General features: G+C 31.2%; 1 protein-coding gene and 1 long non-coding RNA gene across 2 annotated transcripts; both read right to left on the bottom strand.

The window, feature by feature from the left end:
• Positions 1-12,583: 12,583 nt before the first annotated feature.
• Positions 12,584-13,034, bottom strand: LOC121222572 (uncharacterized). Its single transcript, XR_005919872.1, has 2 exons — positions 12,871-13,034; positions 12,584-12,748 (listed from the first exon to the last, which is right to left on the bottom strand). It is a non-coding gene; the product is annotated as an uncharacterized lncRNA (long non-coding RNA).
• Positions 13,035-15,582: 2,548 nt separating this feature from the next.
• Positions 15,583-15,963, bottom strand: LOC107934379 (protein RDM1-like). The gene has a single exon (XM_016866802.2). The coding sequence runs from the start codon at positions 15,961-15,963 to the stop codon at positions 15,583-15,585; it is 381 nt and encodes a 126-aa protein (XP_016722291.2).
• Between the last annotated feature and the right edge of the window lie 4,013 nt (positions 15,964-19,976).

Genomic DNA, 19,976 nt, shown 5'->3' with positions numbered 1-19,976 from the left:
AAACGCTTGAGACTAAAACTGAAAATAAACTAGACCCCCAAACGTGTCGTTTCAGCGCGAATTAAAATGAAATATGCGCAAGTCCCAGGGATAATTTAAAAGAAATAAAAAAACAAACATGACTTAATTAGACAGTAGTGCAAGGGAGGGGGACTAAACGCGCAAATTATCCATTTAGAGAAATCATGCGCATGAACCAAGTCAAAAATGCTGTCTGTTCCTTCCCCCAATGCCATTTCCTTTTATTAACCATTAAAACCCCCTTTTTTTGTCAAAAAACGTTTTAACCTTTATTTTTTAAAAAGAAACCCAAAAATGTTTTATGAAATTCCTTATTCTCCCTTACTATCCCTTTTGTCTTCCAGCCGAGGAGGCCACCAATGGTTCACCCAACCGCCGCCGTGACTCCGGTGAGTCTCCCTTCGTCGACGTGAGCACGACGTGGCTCCGGTGAGTCTCCCTCTCTCTCCTAATGTTTCTCTCACGCAAGAAGAAAATGAAAGAATAATAACAAAATCAGAAAAAGAAAGAAACTAAAAAAATCACCTTTAACAATTATTATTGCTTTCTGTCTCTGCTTGTATTTGATTTCATATATATTTCCACTATGGTATTCGTAGAAAGGGAACCCCCCTTTTACAAATTTTCCTTTTAGGCTTTATAGCCGAATGTTTCAAAGCAGAGTACAAAAAAATATTGTTTCTTCCATTCGCTACTGCTCTGTTGCTGCTGTTGTTGTGTCTCGTTTTGCAGGCGGTGTCAGACGCATGGAGGAGAAGGGCATGCGCGGGGTGTGGTGGTGGTAGTGCGCAAGGTGGCCCATGGTTGGCCTAGCGTGCGGCGGCTGGAGGCTTGGGGAAGCAAACTAGGGTTTGCTGAAAATGGGGTTAATCTTGGGCTAGGGTTATGTTTGTTTTGGGTTTAGGGTTAATTTTGGGTAGTTTGGGCCATATGAAATTTGGGCTGCAATTTAGACTTTATTTCATGTATTTGGTTTATGTTTTATTTTTATTTTGTTTTTGTTTTGGCACTGGGCCCGGGCAAAATGGGCTCGTACAAAGATCACGCCCATTTTTTCCCATGCGCACAACACTTTAGTTTTTGTGCGGTATTGACGCCCAACTGGGTCATAATAATACTGCACCCATCATCATCATCAACCATTTCTTATTAATGTAAAATTTTCATTATATATTCATTTACTGCAAAACATACAAAAGGGTGTATCTTTAACAACACCAATCTAGACACAATCCACACAAGTCATAGGCACAAGGTAAGGGACAAACCCACACATCACACATGTAGATGGTGGGACTCAAACTCAAGCGTTCAAGGCCTGGGGCCACAACCTTTTACAACAATGCCAAGGCCGCCAAGGCCTTATTGGTAGTACTAGTGTATCTTAATTTATTATTTTAGATTTATCTGTATTTTCAAGTATTTTTCACACATATATATATTTATAGTTTAATTTTTTTTAATAAAATACATATCATGATACAAATATATCTCAATTACATAATATAAATGCATATACACGCATATAAAATTTAAAATTATTAAGTTTAATAACATACTTTAACAATTATATTTTTAATTGAATTATAAAAAAATTAAAGAAAAATAAAAAGGTTGACATAAAATTTCAAAATTTTGTATCAATCTATATGAATTTGATAGAATTTAGTATTAAAATTTGAATCCAACCACATAAAATAGGATAAAAATGATAGAAGACTAGTTGTTTTTCCCCATTTTCTATGTATTTTTAAGTTGAGATGTTGTATTTTAACAATCCAAACAACATAGAAATATCATTTGCTTGACAAAATAAAACTAAAAGATCTATAAAATTTATGTGCATGTGATTATCAAAGGTTTTACCCTGTAGAGCCTGCCTGACGGCACACGACGCTCTTCAGCCAACCAACCATTCAACAGCCAACCATAGCGGGGTTCGTTATTGTCAAAATACCTAACAGTGCCTCCTGGTAGCTTCCTGTTTCCCTTTTGATGAGGCCGATCTTTTATATTCTGCAAAGTGATTATTGATAGCGGCGACAATTGCTTTGGTTCGGCATCTGCCATTGTTGCATTCCTTCTTAAGCTTGACTCACCACTTGAAGTCATGACCACTAAAATGCTAATGCTAAAATGTCTATGGATGTGTTGTTGCCTAGTGCTTTTTTTTTTGCACTATTTATAGGCCTTTAGAGGGTTGGTGTGCTTCTCTTTTTCTAGGATTTTGCAGTTTTTGCTCTTAATTTTCCTCTTGTTTTTAAATTAGTCCTAGTAGGTTGTTTCATTTCTTTTATTTAAGTTATTATTCAATAATTTGGTTGAGGAAGCATAGTTTTTTTTATTGATATACCCCTATCTCAATTTGGACGTGCAACGTGCATGCATGAATAAAATTACGTACGTTGCATAAAATTGTGTACCACGTGTTTTTTTATTTTAAAATTTGCACACGTTTTTTTTAACTTTTGGTTTTTAACTTAAGCATCGGAAAGATAAAAATATTAATTAAAAAATTGCATTATGAATTAATTTTTTTGTTTAAAAAGACAAGGACAAACAATTACATAGCAATTAATCTAATAGTAGATAAACCGTTAAAATCTTTATGCAGTGCATTCAGAGCAATTAGTCTAGTAGTAGATGAATTAATTTTTATGTAAATGAATCATTATATATTTCGTGATGTGTTTTCTATATAGAAATCTATACACTTAAATTGTATAATAGTTGTATTTAATTTTTTAAAATTTTTTTAAATAAAATTCCCTTAAAAATGAGTAGTTCTTGATATAGAATTTCCCAAAAAGCTATTTTAGAACATGGACAACAAGTTAAAAAAAGTGGAAGTGGATGTTAACTAAGGAGTAACACATATTTGGAGGGACTTAATAGAAAAAAGAGTTTAAATTATTGGATTTAAATTAAAATTAACCAGGATATTAAAAACTTTATAGTTCTTGTCCAAATACGGACATATTATTATTGTTGATATACATCTAATAAATCCAAACGAATTCTCATTGCTGATATACATCTAATAAATACCTGGCAAATATTTCTTTGAAATTATTTAATTTTATTGTATTTTTAATAATTAATTCTAATGATAATTATTTAAATATGTATTACATATACGTGTAATTGTAATCTTATATATAAATCTACATTGCATCTAAAAAAGTAAAATTGACCATATTTAGAAGTGATTAAAAGCTTTTTGTTTAAAACATTAAATATTGAGCCATTTATGGTATATGCACACCTTTTTAAAGTAACAATTTTAAAGTATTTATTGACAAAAAAATATTTAGCAATTAATTGATTCTGAGCTGGCATTGAGCATGGGTGAACCCATCTCTGTCTTTTTTTTTTTGGTTTTTTTTTTTAAAATTTGGGTCACTATTTGTGAAATGTTACCTTTTATTACCCATTTCTTTCTTTAATTCTCACTATGGTTTTTCTTTTCTAAGGTGGATTTTCCCATATATATCCTAAATTATTTTAAGCTTGATTTAAAAAAAAAAATCATTCGAATGAGTACAAAATTATGCAATTTTTATATGATATTGATTTAATTTGATAATCATATTTTATACTCTATTAATATATAAATATATGCATATATATTCCCATTCTCAATGAGCAAATTTATTTTCCTTTTAGTCATACGTAAAATGTTATAGAATAAGTCATTTTTATCACAAATTAACAATTTGTTCTCAAAATCTTGAACAAAATGACAAACCCAATTGTTCAATATATCAAAATTGCAAGAATTGAACTCAGAACAAAAACAACATTTTATTTAAAAATTTAATAAAAATTGAGTTTTCAGCACTAATTAAAGGATGAGTAATTTTACAAATCATCAACAAAATGATGATAATTTCGATCGGAAAGCTAGATTTTAGAAATGTAATGATGAGAGACAAATTGCATATTGAAATTTTCTATAACCCACACAGTTGCTTCAGCTGTGCGTGGATCAATAACATTGCCAATAGGTTGTTTCTTCATTATCATCACTTCAATGTTATTGTTGTTGATGCCATTTCCACTTGATTCATCCCATTGTTTCAAGAGAGTTTGGGTTAGATAATGCAATGGTTGCTCATATTTTTGCTTCATTGATTCTCCTAGTTTTTCCCATGTGATAAATGATGACGGTTCGAGAGAAACAGACACTGAGTTCGACTTCGGTATCGGGAACTTCTTCATGTATTCTTGATATTTTTTTTGCTTCTTTTATCACTTCATTTTCTGTCATAAGATAAGAAAAAAAATTGATTGGACATGAAAATAATATGAATAACATAAATTTTTAGCATAAGAAAAATAGTTATGGTATATACATTCTTGATTTTTTTTTTGCATATGTTTCCACTTAATTTTCTAGCATAATAGAAAATAAAAGGAAAACTATAATTCTAACAAAATATTTAATTCATAGCAAAAGGAAAATAAATTAAAATAAATTGAAGTATTTAAGACCATGGTTGGACTTTGGCAGTGTATATATGTAAGACCAAAGCTGGGCTGTGGCATTCTGATGATAAGACCATAACTGGGTTATGGCACTATGGACGTCTGACCATGGTTGGACTATGACAGTGTTTATATGTATGACCATAGCTGGGCTATGGCATTTTGATGATACGACCATAACTGAGTTATGACACTATGCACGTAAGACTATGGCAGGGCTGTGGCAATGCATATGTAAGACCATAGTTGGACTATGGAACAATAGGAAACGTGTACCGAGGTTTTAATCATCTTTACAGTTTTCATCGGATGAAAACAAATGAGGATCTAAATGTGATGTGTGAAACGATAAGCGGTTTGTAATAGTATATATGTGTGAAAGTGGTAAATATTGTATTATTATTACATGTTAAAAAGATTATGCATTGTGATAGTAAGAAATACGAATGTTATTGAAATGTGGAAAATTGATTTGAACTAATGTTTAAGCATTACTCACTTGTTGGGAGCTGTGGTTGATAGAAATTTTGATAATAACCTCGTTGACAAGAAATCTGTTCATTAATCTTTTAGTTGAATTATTATTATGTTGATTCAGTAAGCTTGCTTGTATTATTTGTTTTGTTTCTTGTAGATACATTTTATGGATCGGGAGATCGAATCAGCTCGAAGAATCACACTATCCGAGAATTTTTGGTAGACTTAGATTTTGGTTTGGTATATATGGCATGTAAAAGGACTTCTTTTGGATATGATGCATAAGAACTTGGTTTGTGCAAATTATACATTTAACTCGTATTTTTGTGTTTGGATAACTTATAAAGGTATGCATGTTTTACTTAGGTAGAATTTTTTTATCAAGAATGAACTACAATGACACTATGATGACTAATGATATGAAATAGCATAGATGTAAAATTTTGATGTGTTAGTTGTGCTTTGTATATGAAAATATGAAAGTGAATTGTAACGAAATAATAAGGTGTCTATTATGACATATTGGCTAGGCTTAGGATTGATTATATTATATGAGTAGAGTAGATTGAAATTGAAAGTGTCAAATGAATATGAGAGAAGAAAAGAGCATGTTTTGGGTCAATTTTGGATACACACGGCCTGGGACATGGGCTATCACATGGCCGTGTGTCACACACGGACAACCCACACGGGCGTGCCCTAAGCGTGTTTAAGTGTAGTATCCACACGGTTTGAGACACGACCGTGTGAGGGTATTTCGATTGTTACACGAGCTAGCACATGGCCTGCGACACGACCGTGTGGATTCATTTCGAATGATACACGGTTTGGGATACAGTTGGCCACACGATCATGTCCCTGCACCACACGGCTTGGGTAGTGCCACACAGCCGTGTGACCCCTATTCTGAATTTGTTTTAAAATTTTCCTTAAATATTCTAATTTGTTTCGATTTGATCCCTGAATGTTTGTAACTTATTTTTAAGGTTTCAAAGGCTCGATTTAAAACCCGTAAATGTTTGATTTATTTCATGTTGAATCTTATTTGAATTTATGAAATTATTTTTATGTTTGGATGCTAATTGAAGTGAAATGTTTCGACTTGTACGGTAACACTCCGTAACCCTATTCTGATAACAGAACAGGATATGGGTGTTACATAATATCTTTAAAAGACTTATAGTTATTCATTTAATTTTAAAACTATTCAAGTAATATTGTTTGAATAGTTATAATTCTTTTTAAAAATCAAATTATATAACTTTTGACCAATGACCAAAAGATTTATCTTTTAAGTAATTACACCCATTCATTTATAGTTATTGCAACACTATAAATACTTGAAAATGTTCCAACAAAAAGTTCCTTTAGTTATTGAATTTAGCTTGTGTGTTGTTTTGAAGTGGTTGTTGGATAGGACCTATAGACCGTGGATGCTGCGGAGTCTATGCATTAGTATTGACTGTGGTATTAATCAGCTGTTGCGTGTTCAATTCATAATTATACTTCGGCAAGCCAATTGTATGGATAATGCTCTGGCAAAAACAGGTGTAAGGAGATCTTTGCTATTTAAAGCCTGGTTGTGTTTTTTGATATTGATTGAGTTGTAGTTGATTGCTTCATGTCGAGTTGTTCTTTAAAGAGTAAGAGTACTATGGATGTTTTGTAATCTTGCCGTCTTTGAAAGAGGTTGGATTTCGCGAATTTCCTTCTGTGTTTCTTATCTTTATATTGACTAAGGAAAAAAAAATCCACTTCCACTTCTTTAACTTGTAATCAATGTTCTAAAATAGCTTTATGGAAATTCTATGTCAAGGAAGGCGAGAACGACGGATGCCGAGCAGAAGCAGTTGTCGTAGCTATCGATGGCCACTTTGCAGATAGTAAAAGGTCGGCCTCATCAAAAGAGAAATAGGAAGCTACCAGGAGGTACTGTTAGACAATTTGACAATAACGACCCCCTCTATAGTTCTTTGCTAGCTGGTTGGTCGGCTGAAGAGCGTCGTGTGCCGTCAGGCAGGCTTTACAGGGTAAAACCTTTGATAGTCTAAACATCTACACATACAAAGATATATGATATAAGCTTCCATATATAAATGCATATAGATCTTTTAGTTTTATTTTGTCAAGCAAATGATATTTCTCTGTTGTTTGGATTCTTAAAATACATCTCAACTGAAAGATACTTAGAAAATGGGGAAAAACAACTAGTCTTCTATCATTTTTATCCTATTCTCTGTGGTTGGATTCAAATTTCAATACTAGATTGGATCAATTTCATATAGATTGATACAAACTTTTGGTATTTTATTTTAATTTTTTATTTTTCCTTTAATTATTTTTATTTTCTATAACTCTATTAAAAATATAATTGTCCTCTATCATTTTTACCATGTTTTATGTGGTTGGATTCCAATTTTAATACTAGATTCTATCAAATTCATATAGATTGATAAAAAATTAAAAACATTACACCATGAATTAGAGATAAAATAATGATTCGTAAAATGTTAAAAGAGAAGATTAATAAAAAAATGTTCTTTTTTTAGAAAAAGGTATAATTTATTTTACCTGGATTAATCAAGGATGAATGAAGATGAAGCCCATTTTTCCCAGGCACACAGTACTTCAATTTTTGTGCGGTACTGACGCCCAGCTGGGTCATAATAATACTGCACCCATCATCGTCATCAACCATTTATTATCAATGTAAAATTTTCATTATATATTTATTAACTGCAAAACATACAAAAGGGTTAGTTAATTATAGATAATTTAAGAAAAAGAAGAAGAGCAAAACAGCTATCCAAACTCTAGCCCATATACTACCTGGTGTCAAGGAGGCTTTAGTATTATCAGTAAAGTTCAAAGTTATGGGTCGTGTTTTACTATGTATAATTGTTATATGTGAGTCTATAGTTCCATCATACACAATTGTCAGGTGTGGGTTCTATCTAATTTGTTTGTGTTTTTTTATTGGTTTGATTTTATTTGTAATTGTTTGTGCATGTATTGTATTATATTTGTACTTATAAACTCTCAAGAAAAATAAGATACCTCTGATTTGACCGTTGAAATCTCACTACCATTTCATTTGCTTGAAAAAATAAAACTAAAAGCTTTATAAAATCTATACGCATGTATATATGAAAGCATATATCATATATCTTTGTATGTATAGATGTATAGATTATTAAAGGTTTTACCCTATAGAGCCTGCTTTACAGCACAAGGCGCTCATCAGAAGCAAGTAGCCAACAACCAACTATAGCGGGGGGTCGTTGTTGTCAAAGTGCCTAACAATACCTCCATGTAGCTTCCTATTGCTCTTTTGATGAGGCTAATCTTTTACTATCTGCAAAGTGGCCACCGATAGCAGTGATAACTGCTCCGGTTCGGCATCTGCCGTTCTCGCCTTTCTTGATATACAATTTCCTAGAAAGCTATTTTAGAACATTGGTTACAAGTTAAAGAATTGGAAGTGGATGTTAATTAAATAGCACATATTTGGAGGGACTTAATAGAAAAAGAGTTTAAATTATTGGATTTAAATTGAAATTAACGAAGATATAAAAGAAAAAAGTTTGGAGCTCTTGTCCAAATACATACATATTGTTATTGCTAATAAATCTAAATGGATTCTCATTGCCATTTGTGTAGAAATCTGAGTCAAATCCGAGTCAGCATGTATTATGTAACTGTTGTTTTGAAATTAATTTTTTCGAAACACTTGTCAAATAATTTTTTACAGTTAATTACCAAAAAACATTAAGTATTTTTTTTAAAGTTGACTGGGTTAACTATTTAAATTAACTAATAACATTATAGAAGTAAAGGGATTAAATTATGTCGAAAATTAAAGTATGTAAATTAAATTTTAAGCTTCAAAATAGCTTAGGAGTTAAATTTGAAATTAATCATTGTTAAAACCTAAAAGAAAGGGGAAACCACTTATTAATCTATAAAATTATTAGAGGATTCAAATTATATATAATTATATAATATTTTAATTAAAATATTGATGATATTAATAATCGAGATTAATTAATGACATCTTATAAATTAGGATGTTAGAAATTAAATTATAAATATTGAATTTCAAAATTAAAATATATTAGAGGGAACAAAACTAAAATCTAATTATTTATAGTAAAAGAAAAAAGTAAAGTGAGCTTCGAATGTGTCACGTGACAAAATTTTCCATTTCTATTTAGTATATAGATTAAATATAAAAGTGTGGTCCATCAAATATATGAAGAAAAATAGAACTTCAAAAATACATTTGCATTAAATATAAAACCATGACTAGATGTTATGGTTGAAACTGGAGAAGTTACTTCAATACGTTTGAAAAAACCAATTTAAAATCTATCTTTGAAATCATGTGATAAAAAATCTTAAATTTTAGTTGACCTCATACGAGTTTTAAAAAATATCAAGTTTGGAAACAGACATAATCACTTAAATCATTTATTTAGAAAAGCAACGAAAAATTTTGGGGTTAATATTTGAAAACCGTGATTTCTACAATTGAAGACGTATAATTTTTTTCAATTTTGCATGCTCAAAATCTTAGGTTGTTAACTTTCATAAAACCCAATTTAAATTCTTGCAGTGGAAAAATCTTAGTTTGTTTAATTTTGAAAGCCCAGCATTGATTGCTTACCAACATAAACCATGCAGGAAAACTTTAACTAAATAACAAGACCCAAAACCAAAATTAAATCCGAAAACTTAGTCCAGAAACCAAATGTCCAGAAACTTAATTAATAATAATTGAAACCATCTTAAGCGGGAAAACATATTCGAGCTCCCGCATGCTGTCCACTTCTAAGATTGCAGATTACTTGAAAAGTCAAATACAGAAGGGTGAGCTATAAAGCTCAGTGTATAACTAAACACAAATAGAGAACACATGCAACACCACAATCAAATCATAGAATCACAGAGAATTTCATATCAATCAATTGAGCAAAACTAAGAATGCATACTTATGCCAATGCAATACTTTTCAGAAAACATAATGTAGATTTTGCAGAAACTACTTACCCAACACCGCTACACACCAAATAAAGTTTCCCAGAACTCGTCCATCCAATCACACCAAAAGATAGTTGTGGTTAATGCCACCAGAGTTGCAATTAAAACTGCCAGATTTGATATGTTGTAAAGCCACTATATTGCAGCTAAGATGCCAGACAGAAATGTGGATAAATCACTAGATAGTGCAGATTATTAAACTGCAAGGACGTCTTCCTTTATACATTATCGCAAACCCCATCTAATGAGACATGGCATGCATATATTGAATCAGAATGAAAAGCATGTAGAACATGCAGTTGTACAATAACAGAAGTCAAAAGGCATGAAACTCCATGCTTCGCAGAGAAGATGTCACATTCTCAACCAATGCAAATCAGATTTGCCATAACGTCACATGCATGGTCATATAGAAAATTTAGAGGCATAGAATTTAACATGTTCAGACATCATATGCTCAAACACAGCATAACAAAACGGAAACATGCCATCATAATTGACAAAACACAGATCATACATACATAATTCACATACCTTAAACACATCACATACATAAGCATTTTAACATATACCTCGTTTTCAAGTCTTATTAAGCAGATTAGACCCTACGAAGAATCTAATTATGAATCACAGATCAAAATGGCCCTAGGTGACAAATTTTCCAAAAAATGGGCCTACACGCCCAACTCGCCCAATTGGCCTAGCTCGTATAGCCCACACGGCCCAAATAGCCCAGCCTGTGTGGGTCACATGGTCCCACACGGTCTATCACATGGTCTACCACATTGTTGTGTGACTCTGATAGTGAGTTTATCAATTTTCTGTTGATCGCCATTTTTATGAGTTTGAGTCACACACTTGGTCAAATTTCGATGTAGATTCAAGAATCGAGTATTCCATTACCTAAATTCACTTAATGAATTAGCCCATGGAAGAGAATCGATTAAGAGGATATGGTCCTCGATTTTCCTAAAATACTAATGAAACCAAAATACGATCAACTCAAATAGCCACAACAATCCCAAATTGGCATTAAAACACTTACCCTAGAATAAAATTAACACCCTCACAAGTCTTAATTTTCTGAAAATCTAAATAACCTAATGCAAATACTACTATAAACTTTACCCATGGTAGTAGATAATATCGAAAAATTATTTGATTTATTATCAACATAACTTCTTAAATTTAAACTTTAGAATAAGATTAATTTGATCATCACATAAGACAATAAGGTATATAATTAAAAATTATTCTATGGGTAAGATAACATTGGAGCTTGAACATTGCAATTGTCAAGTTTAGACCCGATGTAAAAATAATTATTAAGTTCAGCATAGCTTAGACCAAAAACATTTAAGCCTTAATGTAGGAAAAGTTGTTAAGTCCGGGCCTCGAATAATGATTTAACCATTATTCAAACCTTAAATATTGAGAGGAATTTGGATTTGACCAGATTAATTCAAATAAACAGATATTACTTAACTGTGCAGTTAAAAGATAATTGTTTATTATAAATTTATTTTTCATACGTTCATGCGAAACTACAGATGACAACCAAGATGTTAAACAAAAGAGACTATCTATATAGGAGATTCTGCCAGTAACTATCTATACCGAAGAATCGGCCAGTAACTATCTATATAGGATTATCTTGTGAGGAAGGTTCACCAAAGACGGACTGTTCCACGAAGTCAGCCAAGAACTCACAAAAGAAGAGGATTGCCCGCTTGGTCCATCTGCCTAATGGATTACCTTCTTGGTCTATTTAAACGCTGAAAGTCAGGAAAGGGGTAGTTCTAACCTATTTGCCGAACTTTGTATTCAAAGGCCGCATACGAGGATGTAAGGGGGCGAGTTTCCTCTAAAGAACCGTATTTTCCTTACAAGTTTAATTACGAGGGCACAAGTGTTTGGGTGATATGATAAGTCGAGAACAGACTCCGCCATTCCGCGAAACATATGCAATCTTGCCCTAGGTAATTGAAAGTTGGCATGTCTGGTTGTGTGGCCATTATCGATGATGTCAAATCAGCAGGATAGAATAAAAAAGGTCAGGGATGCATCTGGAATAAGTCAAGTATTAACAGGGGTTATCAGAAAGGGGCACCTTTATGCTCAAAAATCCGCCATTGAATACGACCTAGATGAGTGAAACCAGTCCCTTACCCTAAAGGAGAGAGATGACGACAATCTCAATTTGATGGAAGAGAGTTCCGCGCCACAAGTGCTTCACCTAGCGAAACACATTAAGAATTTGACTAATATCCACTGCCAAACTCAACAGTTCCCTTACCTTTCAGGCGACAGAAAAAGAAGTGAAACAACAAATAACACTACCCAAAAGGAAAACAATCCACTTACCCCGAGAAACACATAAATTACGAACTACGATTACTAACTGCTAATAACAGTTGTCTATGTCGGTTCCTTGCCTCGGTTGAAGCTTTTAGGTCGTCTCTCAAATAAAACACGACATCAGTGGCATTCAAATAATAATAAGCTTCTATCTAAGAAAATTAGCTGATATTACTTAATTGTGCAATTTAAAGATAAGTTTATTATAAATTTATTTTCCATAAGTTGATGCAGAACTACAGAAATATAGATGACAACCAAGAAGTTAAACAAAAGAGTCCATCATTGTGCTCCCAATTCTCATATGGAAGATCAATCTTCTTCCTAAAATTTACAATTACTGCTTCCGAAAATTTCTTCAACCCTGCAAATTAATTAAAAACATTACACCAAGAATTAGAGATAAAAACAATGATAAAAAATATATTAAAAGAGATGATTAATAAAAGATGTTCATTTTTTAGAAAAAAATGTAATTTATTTTACCTGAATATTAATTAAGGATGAACGAAGATCACACCCATTTTTTCCCATGCACACAGCACTTTAGTTTTTGTTTGGTATTGACGCCCTACTGGGTCATAATAATACTGCACCCATCATCATCATCAACCATTTCTTATTAATGTAAAATTTTCATTACATATTCATTTATTGCAAAACATACAAAATGGTGTATCTTCAACAACAACAATTTAGCCAAAATCCACACAAGTCATATGCACAAGGTAAGGGACAAACCCACACATCACACATGTAGATGGTGGGACTCAAACTCAAGCCTTCAAGGCCTCGGGCCACAACCTTTTACAACAATGCCAAGGCCGCCAAGGCCTTATTGATAGTACTAGTATATCTTAATTTATTATTTTAGATTTATCTGTATTTTCAAGTATTTTTCACATATATATTTATAGTTTAATTTTTTTAATAAAATACATATCATAGACGCAAATATATCTCAATTACATAATAAAAATACATATACAGGCATATAAATTTTAAAATTATTAAGTTCAATAACTTAATTTAACAATTATATTTTTAATAGAATTATAAAAAAATAATTAAAGAAAAATAAAAAAGTTGACATAAAATATCAAAATTTTGTATCAATCTATATGAATTTAATAGAATTTAGTATTAAAATTTGAATCCAACCACATAAAATAGGATAAAAATGATAGAAGACTAGTTGTTTTTCTCCATTTTCTATGTATTTTTAAGTTGAGATGTTGTATTTTAACAATCCAAACAACATAGAAATATCATTTGCTTGACAAAATAAAACTAAAAGATCTACAAAATTTATGTGCATGTATGTATGGAATCATATATGTTTGTTTGAATATATGTATGGATTATCAAAGGTTTTACCCTATAGAGCCTGCTTGACGGCACACGACGCTCTTCAGCCAACCAACCATCCAGCAACCAACCATAGCGGGGGTCGTTATTGTCAAAATACCTAACAGTGCCCCCCGGTAGCTTCCTGTTTCTCTTTTGATAAGGCCGATCTTTTATATTATGCAAAGTGATTATCGATAGAGGCGACAATTGCTTAGGTTCGGCATCTGTCGTTGTTGCATTCCTTCTTGAGCTTGACTCACCACTTGAAGCCATGACCACTAAAATGCTAATGCTAAAATGTTTATGGATGTGTTGTTGCCTAGTGCTTTTTTTTTGCACTACTTATAGGCCTTTAGAGGGTTGGTGTGCTTCTCTTTTTCTAGGATTTTGCAGTTTTTGCTCTTAATTTTCCTCTTGTTTTTAAATTAGTCCTAGTAGGTTGTTTCATTTCTTTTATTTAAGCTATTATTCAATAATGTGGTTGAGGAAGCATACTTTTTTTTATTGATATACCCCTATCTCAATTTGGACGTGCAACGTGCATGCATGAATAAAATTATGTACGTTGCATAAAATTGTGTACCACGTGTTTTTATTTTATTTTAAAATTTGCACATGTTTTTTTTTAACTTTTGGTTTTTAACTTAAGCATCGGAAAGATAAAAATATTAATTAAACAATTGCATTATGAATTAATTTTAAAAAAAAGACAAGGACAAACTATTACATAGCAATTAATTTAATAGTAGATAAACTGTTAAAATCTTTTTGCAGTGCATTCAGAGCAATTAGTCTAGTAGTAGATGAATTAATTTTTAAGTAAACGAATCGTTATATGTTTCATGATGTGTTTTCAATATAGAAATCTATACACTTAAATTGTATAATAGTTGTATTTAAATTTTTTTTTAAATCTTAATAAAATTCCCATAAAAGTGAGTAGTTCTTGATATAGAATTTCCCAAAAAGCTATTTTAGAACATGGACAACAAGTTAAAAAAAGTGGAAGTGGATGTTAATTAAGGAGTAACACATATTTGGAGGGACTTAATAGAAAAAAGAGTTTAAATTATTGGATTTAAATTGAAATTAACTAAGATATTAAAAAACTTTATAGTTCTTGTCCAAATACGGACATATTATTATTGCTGATATACATCTAATAAATCCAAACGGATTCTCATTGCCATTTGTGTAGAAATCCGAGTCAGCAAAAGTAAAATTTATCAATTTTTAGAAATGATTAAAAGCTTTTTGTTTAAAACATTAAACATGGAGCCATTTATGGTATATGTAAGCCTTTTTAAGGTAACAATTTAAAAGTATTTTTTGTCAAAAAAATATTTAGCAATTAATTGACTTTGAGTTGGCATTAACCATGTATGAACCTATCTTTTTTAAAAAAAAAAATTTGGGTCACTATTTGTGAAATGTTACCTTTTCTTACTCATTTCTTTCTTTAATTGTCCCTATGGTTTTTTTTCTAAGGTGGATTTTCCCATATATGTCCTAAATTATTTTAAGCTTGATTTAAAAAAAATCGTTTGAATGAGTATAAAATTATACAATTTTTATATGATATTTATTTAATTTGATTATCGTATTTTATACTCTATTAATATATATATGCATATATTTTTCCATTTTCAATGAGCAAATTTATTTTCCTTTTAGTCATATGTAAAATGTTATAGAATAAGTCATTTTTATCACAAATTAACAATTTGTTCTTAAAATCTTGAACAAGATGAGAGACCCAATTGTTCAATATATCAAAATTGTAAGAATTGAACTCAGAACAAAAACAATATTTTATTTAAAATTTTAATAAAAATTGAGTTTTCAACACTAATTAAAGGATGAGTAATTTTGCAAATCATCGACAAAATGACGATAATTTGGATCAGAAAGCCAGATTTTGGCAAGGTAATGATGAGAGACAAATTGCCTATTGAAATTTTCAATAACCCTCACAGTTGCTTCAGCTGTGCGTGGATCAATAACATTGCCAATAGGTTGCTTCTTCATTGTCATCACTTCAATATTGTTGTTGTTGATGCCATTGCCACTTGATTCATCCCATTGTTTCAAAAGAATTTGGGTTAGATAATGTAATGGTTGCTCATATTTTTGCTTCATTGATTCTCCAAGTTTTTCCCATGTGATAAATGATGACGTTTCGAGAGAAATAGATACTGAGATTGGCTCCGGTACCGGGAACTTCTTCATGTATTCTTGATATTTTTTTGCTTCTTTTATCACTTCATTTTCTATCATAAGATAAGAAAAAAATATTGATTGGACATGAAAATGATATGAATAACATAAATTTCTAGCATAAGAAAAATAGTTCTGATATATACATTCTTGATATATATTTTTTTGCTTATTTTTCCACTTAATTTTCTAGCATAATAGAAGATAAAAGAAACATTATATAGACGTATAATTCCAACAAAATAATTAATTCATACCAAAAGGAAAAGAAATTTTAAAAAAATTGAAGTATTTAAGAATAATAATAAAATTTTAGCTAACAAAAATGAAATCAACTTAGCATATGTGTAGAAATCAACCTGGTTCTTTCTTGAATTCTTCTTTATCTTGACTGCTTTCTCCATTAACAACAGTAATTTCCTTCTTATAATTTGATCTCTTACATTCCCTTTTAATAGATTTTTGTCTATTATTAATTATACTTTTGCAATTTAAGTGCCGGTCGGGAATATGACTATCTAACTCGTCATCGGACTCCGTTTCTGAATCCGATAAAGAAAGATGATCACTTTTCGGAGGATAAAATCGTTTTAACATATTATAATTATAAGAAAAAGATAAAGAAAACGAGAAGAGAGGACAAAATGCGTTGGACACTTTAGTTTAAAATTGTATTTATATCTTTAATTTTTTTTAATTTTTTTAAATTTCTGTAAGTATTTGGTATGACATTTAATGATGAGAGATTATGTAAAATCATTTTGATTGTAGGGAAATATGTTGTAGAGGATAATTTCTCACATGGGTCTACCTATTATACATGAATTACAATTGTGTATATTAGCATTATTTAAGAACGTAGATTCTTCATTAATCTTCAACTATCTTCTTAATTTTGGACAAAAAAAGAAGAAGTAAATTTTTGCAATGAAATTAATTAAATAAAGTGTCTTAAACTGTGGGCTGCACAAAGATATGAGGTTGTATGAAGTCTGCTCAAATTGCATAGACATGTATTGGGTTTTTTGGTGGAGAGAAAAAGCATTGTAAATAAGTGAATAAGATGTATTAGAATAAAGGAAAGAGGAAGATTGAAGCAGATCTGATAGCACTGAATGTGGTGGCATGTAGTAGTTGGTACGGTGGGGAAAGGTTGAGTAAATGAACAGGTTTAGAGAGTTTTCGAAATATGTTTTGAGAGTCAAAATGCTAAAGTGGCTAAAGCTCCCCTCACCAATGGTGAAATGTTCTTATTTATAGTGTTTCAAGAATGAAAGTTACAAAGTTGACAATTAATTGGAGTAATGAAATTAATTTTGAGTTACAATGCCAAGCTCGTTCTTGACATTTTTGTGGCCCTAGGCAAAACAATTAAATGGGGTTTTAGATTCCTTAAAAGTTGGAGAAAATTCTTTTTAGGTCCCTTAAAAGTTGGTAAAAAAACTTTGGGCCCTTAAAAGCTAAAAAAAAAAATTTTGGGGCCCCTTAAAAGTTGGTAAAAATTTTTTGGCCTTTAAAAGTTTAAAATTTTTTTGGGCCCCTTAAAAACTGGAAAATAATATATCAGATCCCTTTTAGCCTTGGCCCTAGGCGGCCGCACCTCCAGACGACCCTCAGGGCTGGGCCTAATAATGGCATTAATGATGAAGGAGTGGTGAAGAGTTTTGTTGGTGATGGTAAATAGTGAAGAAGACCTCAATATGTTTTTGAAAGAAGGGAGACACTCATGTTAGAAGAAAAAGTTAAGAAGAAACCTCTTAACTACCTTCATATTCAATCCACCAAGTCAAGCTTTTCGGAATATCCCAAAAGTAAAGACAACCCAAGAACCTTTCCATATTTCGGGGGTTTTCCCACTTCTTTTACCTTGGTGAAGCAATACTCTATGAAACATCTTCTATAAAACATCTCTTGAAATGCAAGATGAGTGTTGTTCCTAAAAAAGAATTATTCTAATTTATTCCAAATTTTAGTTGTTCTCAACATAGTTGTTCCAAACAAGAGTTATGTACTCATGTTTTTTCCTCATAGAGCTTGTTCTAAATAATGTCTCTTCTTAAAGAATATAGTTATTCTAAATAATAGTTGTTCCAAACAACGATTATGCTGAACATAGCTACTCTTAAAATTCAATTATTCTAGACAAGAGTTGTTTTGAATTTTAGTCGTTCTCAATAGGAGTTATTCTCAAATGACAACTATATTGGATGACAACTGTTTTGACTGAAGCCATGTTCTGAACATAGTTATTTTGGATATAACTATTCTCAAACAATGGTGTTCTGAACAATAACTATTTTAAATAACAATTGTTTCCCTAGAAGAGATATAAAATGAGCTCAATTTCCTGAAACAATAGCTAAAACTAAGTATCTACATGACCTATTTTTTTATGTTGATATGTGAAAGATTGTTGATATTTGCTTGTAAGATATTTGTCTAGATATATGCTTATTTGTAGTTGGACTAAGTAAACTATAGTAAGTAAATTACAGTTAGACATGAAATGTTGTTCACGCAATTCAAAATCTTTTTATATTTGCAGGGCTTTGCTTAAAGAGTTAATCCACTATGGTCTATGGGTACAAGTTGTGATATAAGTTTCACTCACTCACCAAGTAGTAATCTCACCTTTATACTCTAAACATGATCCATTTCCCCTAGGACTTTCCCCCCAAAAAAACTTAGATGAAATTGATTGACTCAATTCAGTTTACTTACAAGTTTGCACTCAATAAAAAGTTCCTATATGAACAAATAACGTGTTATTTAAATCGTATATACAACCTAAACAAACTGTGCATGTATAAGAATAACATGGCTTGATAAGTTACAATCAATCACAATCACTTATTCCTATACAAAATTTATATAAAAATATCTTCAATTATCTTCATAATGGAAGAGATATTCCTTGCATGAATCTCCTTGAAGATTGAAACAATAATTTAAATTTTATTTGGATTGTATTGAAAATCTTCAATTCAATCCTTGTGTTGCTCAGTTCTAGCATGTTTGACTTTAGTAATAGGTTACTAACCAATCAAGTTTTATCTTATTTCCATTTTTTCCTTAAGTTGCAATTGATGTTGTACTCCATAAGTAAAATTGACACTAATAATCTCCTCCTTGACAATTTTTTAACTAAAACCTTAGCAACAATTTTAGTAAGGATAGCTAGCTCCCCTTAATTCACACTTAATTATGAATATAACAAACATTCAATCATTAATGCAATATAAAAAGAAGCATTAATAATTAAAGAAAGTATAAGGTAACAAAAATATAGTAAGTTTAGAAAAAAAACATTGAGCCACTTACATCGAGCAACTATTATCATCCAAAATCAATATAAATTCAATTCAACAACGTATAAATCAACAAAAAAAAAATCGTTCCAACACTCTACCCATCATCACAAAGCCATCCAAAAATCCAATCAATTCACTTTATTTGTTGTAGTACACTGTCTCCCCCTTTTTTTTAATCTAAAAACTGCCTAAGTAATCACTTTTCCTAGGCAAAGAGATCCAGTTTGTAACGTTGAGCTCTAGTCCATTTTTGTTAAAGCACCCTCAATTGTTTCTCTATTTTTTGGGTGCTTTTATCATCAATCTATTTTGGGCAACTTGAGAAGGTCTGGCAGTTGAGGAGTCAGTTTTAGCTGGGTCTATAGCTAGCTCACCATCGTCCTAATTCTTATCTACTTTTTCCTTAGCATACGCTGCAGAATGTTTCCCAATTTTCCATTTAAAGGAAAAACTTCAACTTAACTAGCATAGGTTCATATACTTCAGCCTTAGCCATTACTCGAGGCTTTAGCTACATGAGGATTTAAAATATTAAGGAGGAAAAGGCAAAGATGGTCAATTATTCTTGGTCTCATCATGCTTTATAATTTCATTAAAGATATTTGACCAAGATCAAATGGAGTGAATGTGACAACTTTGTGTAGGAATATTTCCATCTTTTTAAGAACAACATTCATTTGATTGTTTGAAAGCCAATATCTGGTCGCAATCGCT

This window comes from Gossypium hirsutum, chromosome D10 (genome assembly GCF_007990345.1).
Source record: "Gossypium hirsutum isolate 1008001.06 chromosome D10, Gossypium_hirsutum_v2.1, whole genome shotgun sequence".
Lineage (NCBI taxonomy): Eukaryota > Viridiplantae > Streptophyta > Magnoliopsida > Malvales > Malvaceae > Gossypium > Gossypium hirsutum.
Note: the sequence above shows the minus strand (reverse complement) of the source record. Positions and strands in the feature narration are given on the sequence as shown.

Excerpts from the sequence above, each read along its gene's own strand:
- LOC107934379 (XM_016866802.2), bottom strand. The coding sequence starts at position 15,963 with ATGAAGAAGTTCCCGGTACCGGAGCCAATCTCAGTATCTATTTCTCTC.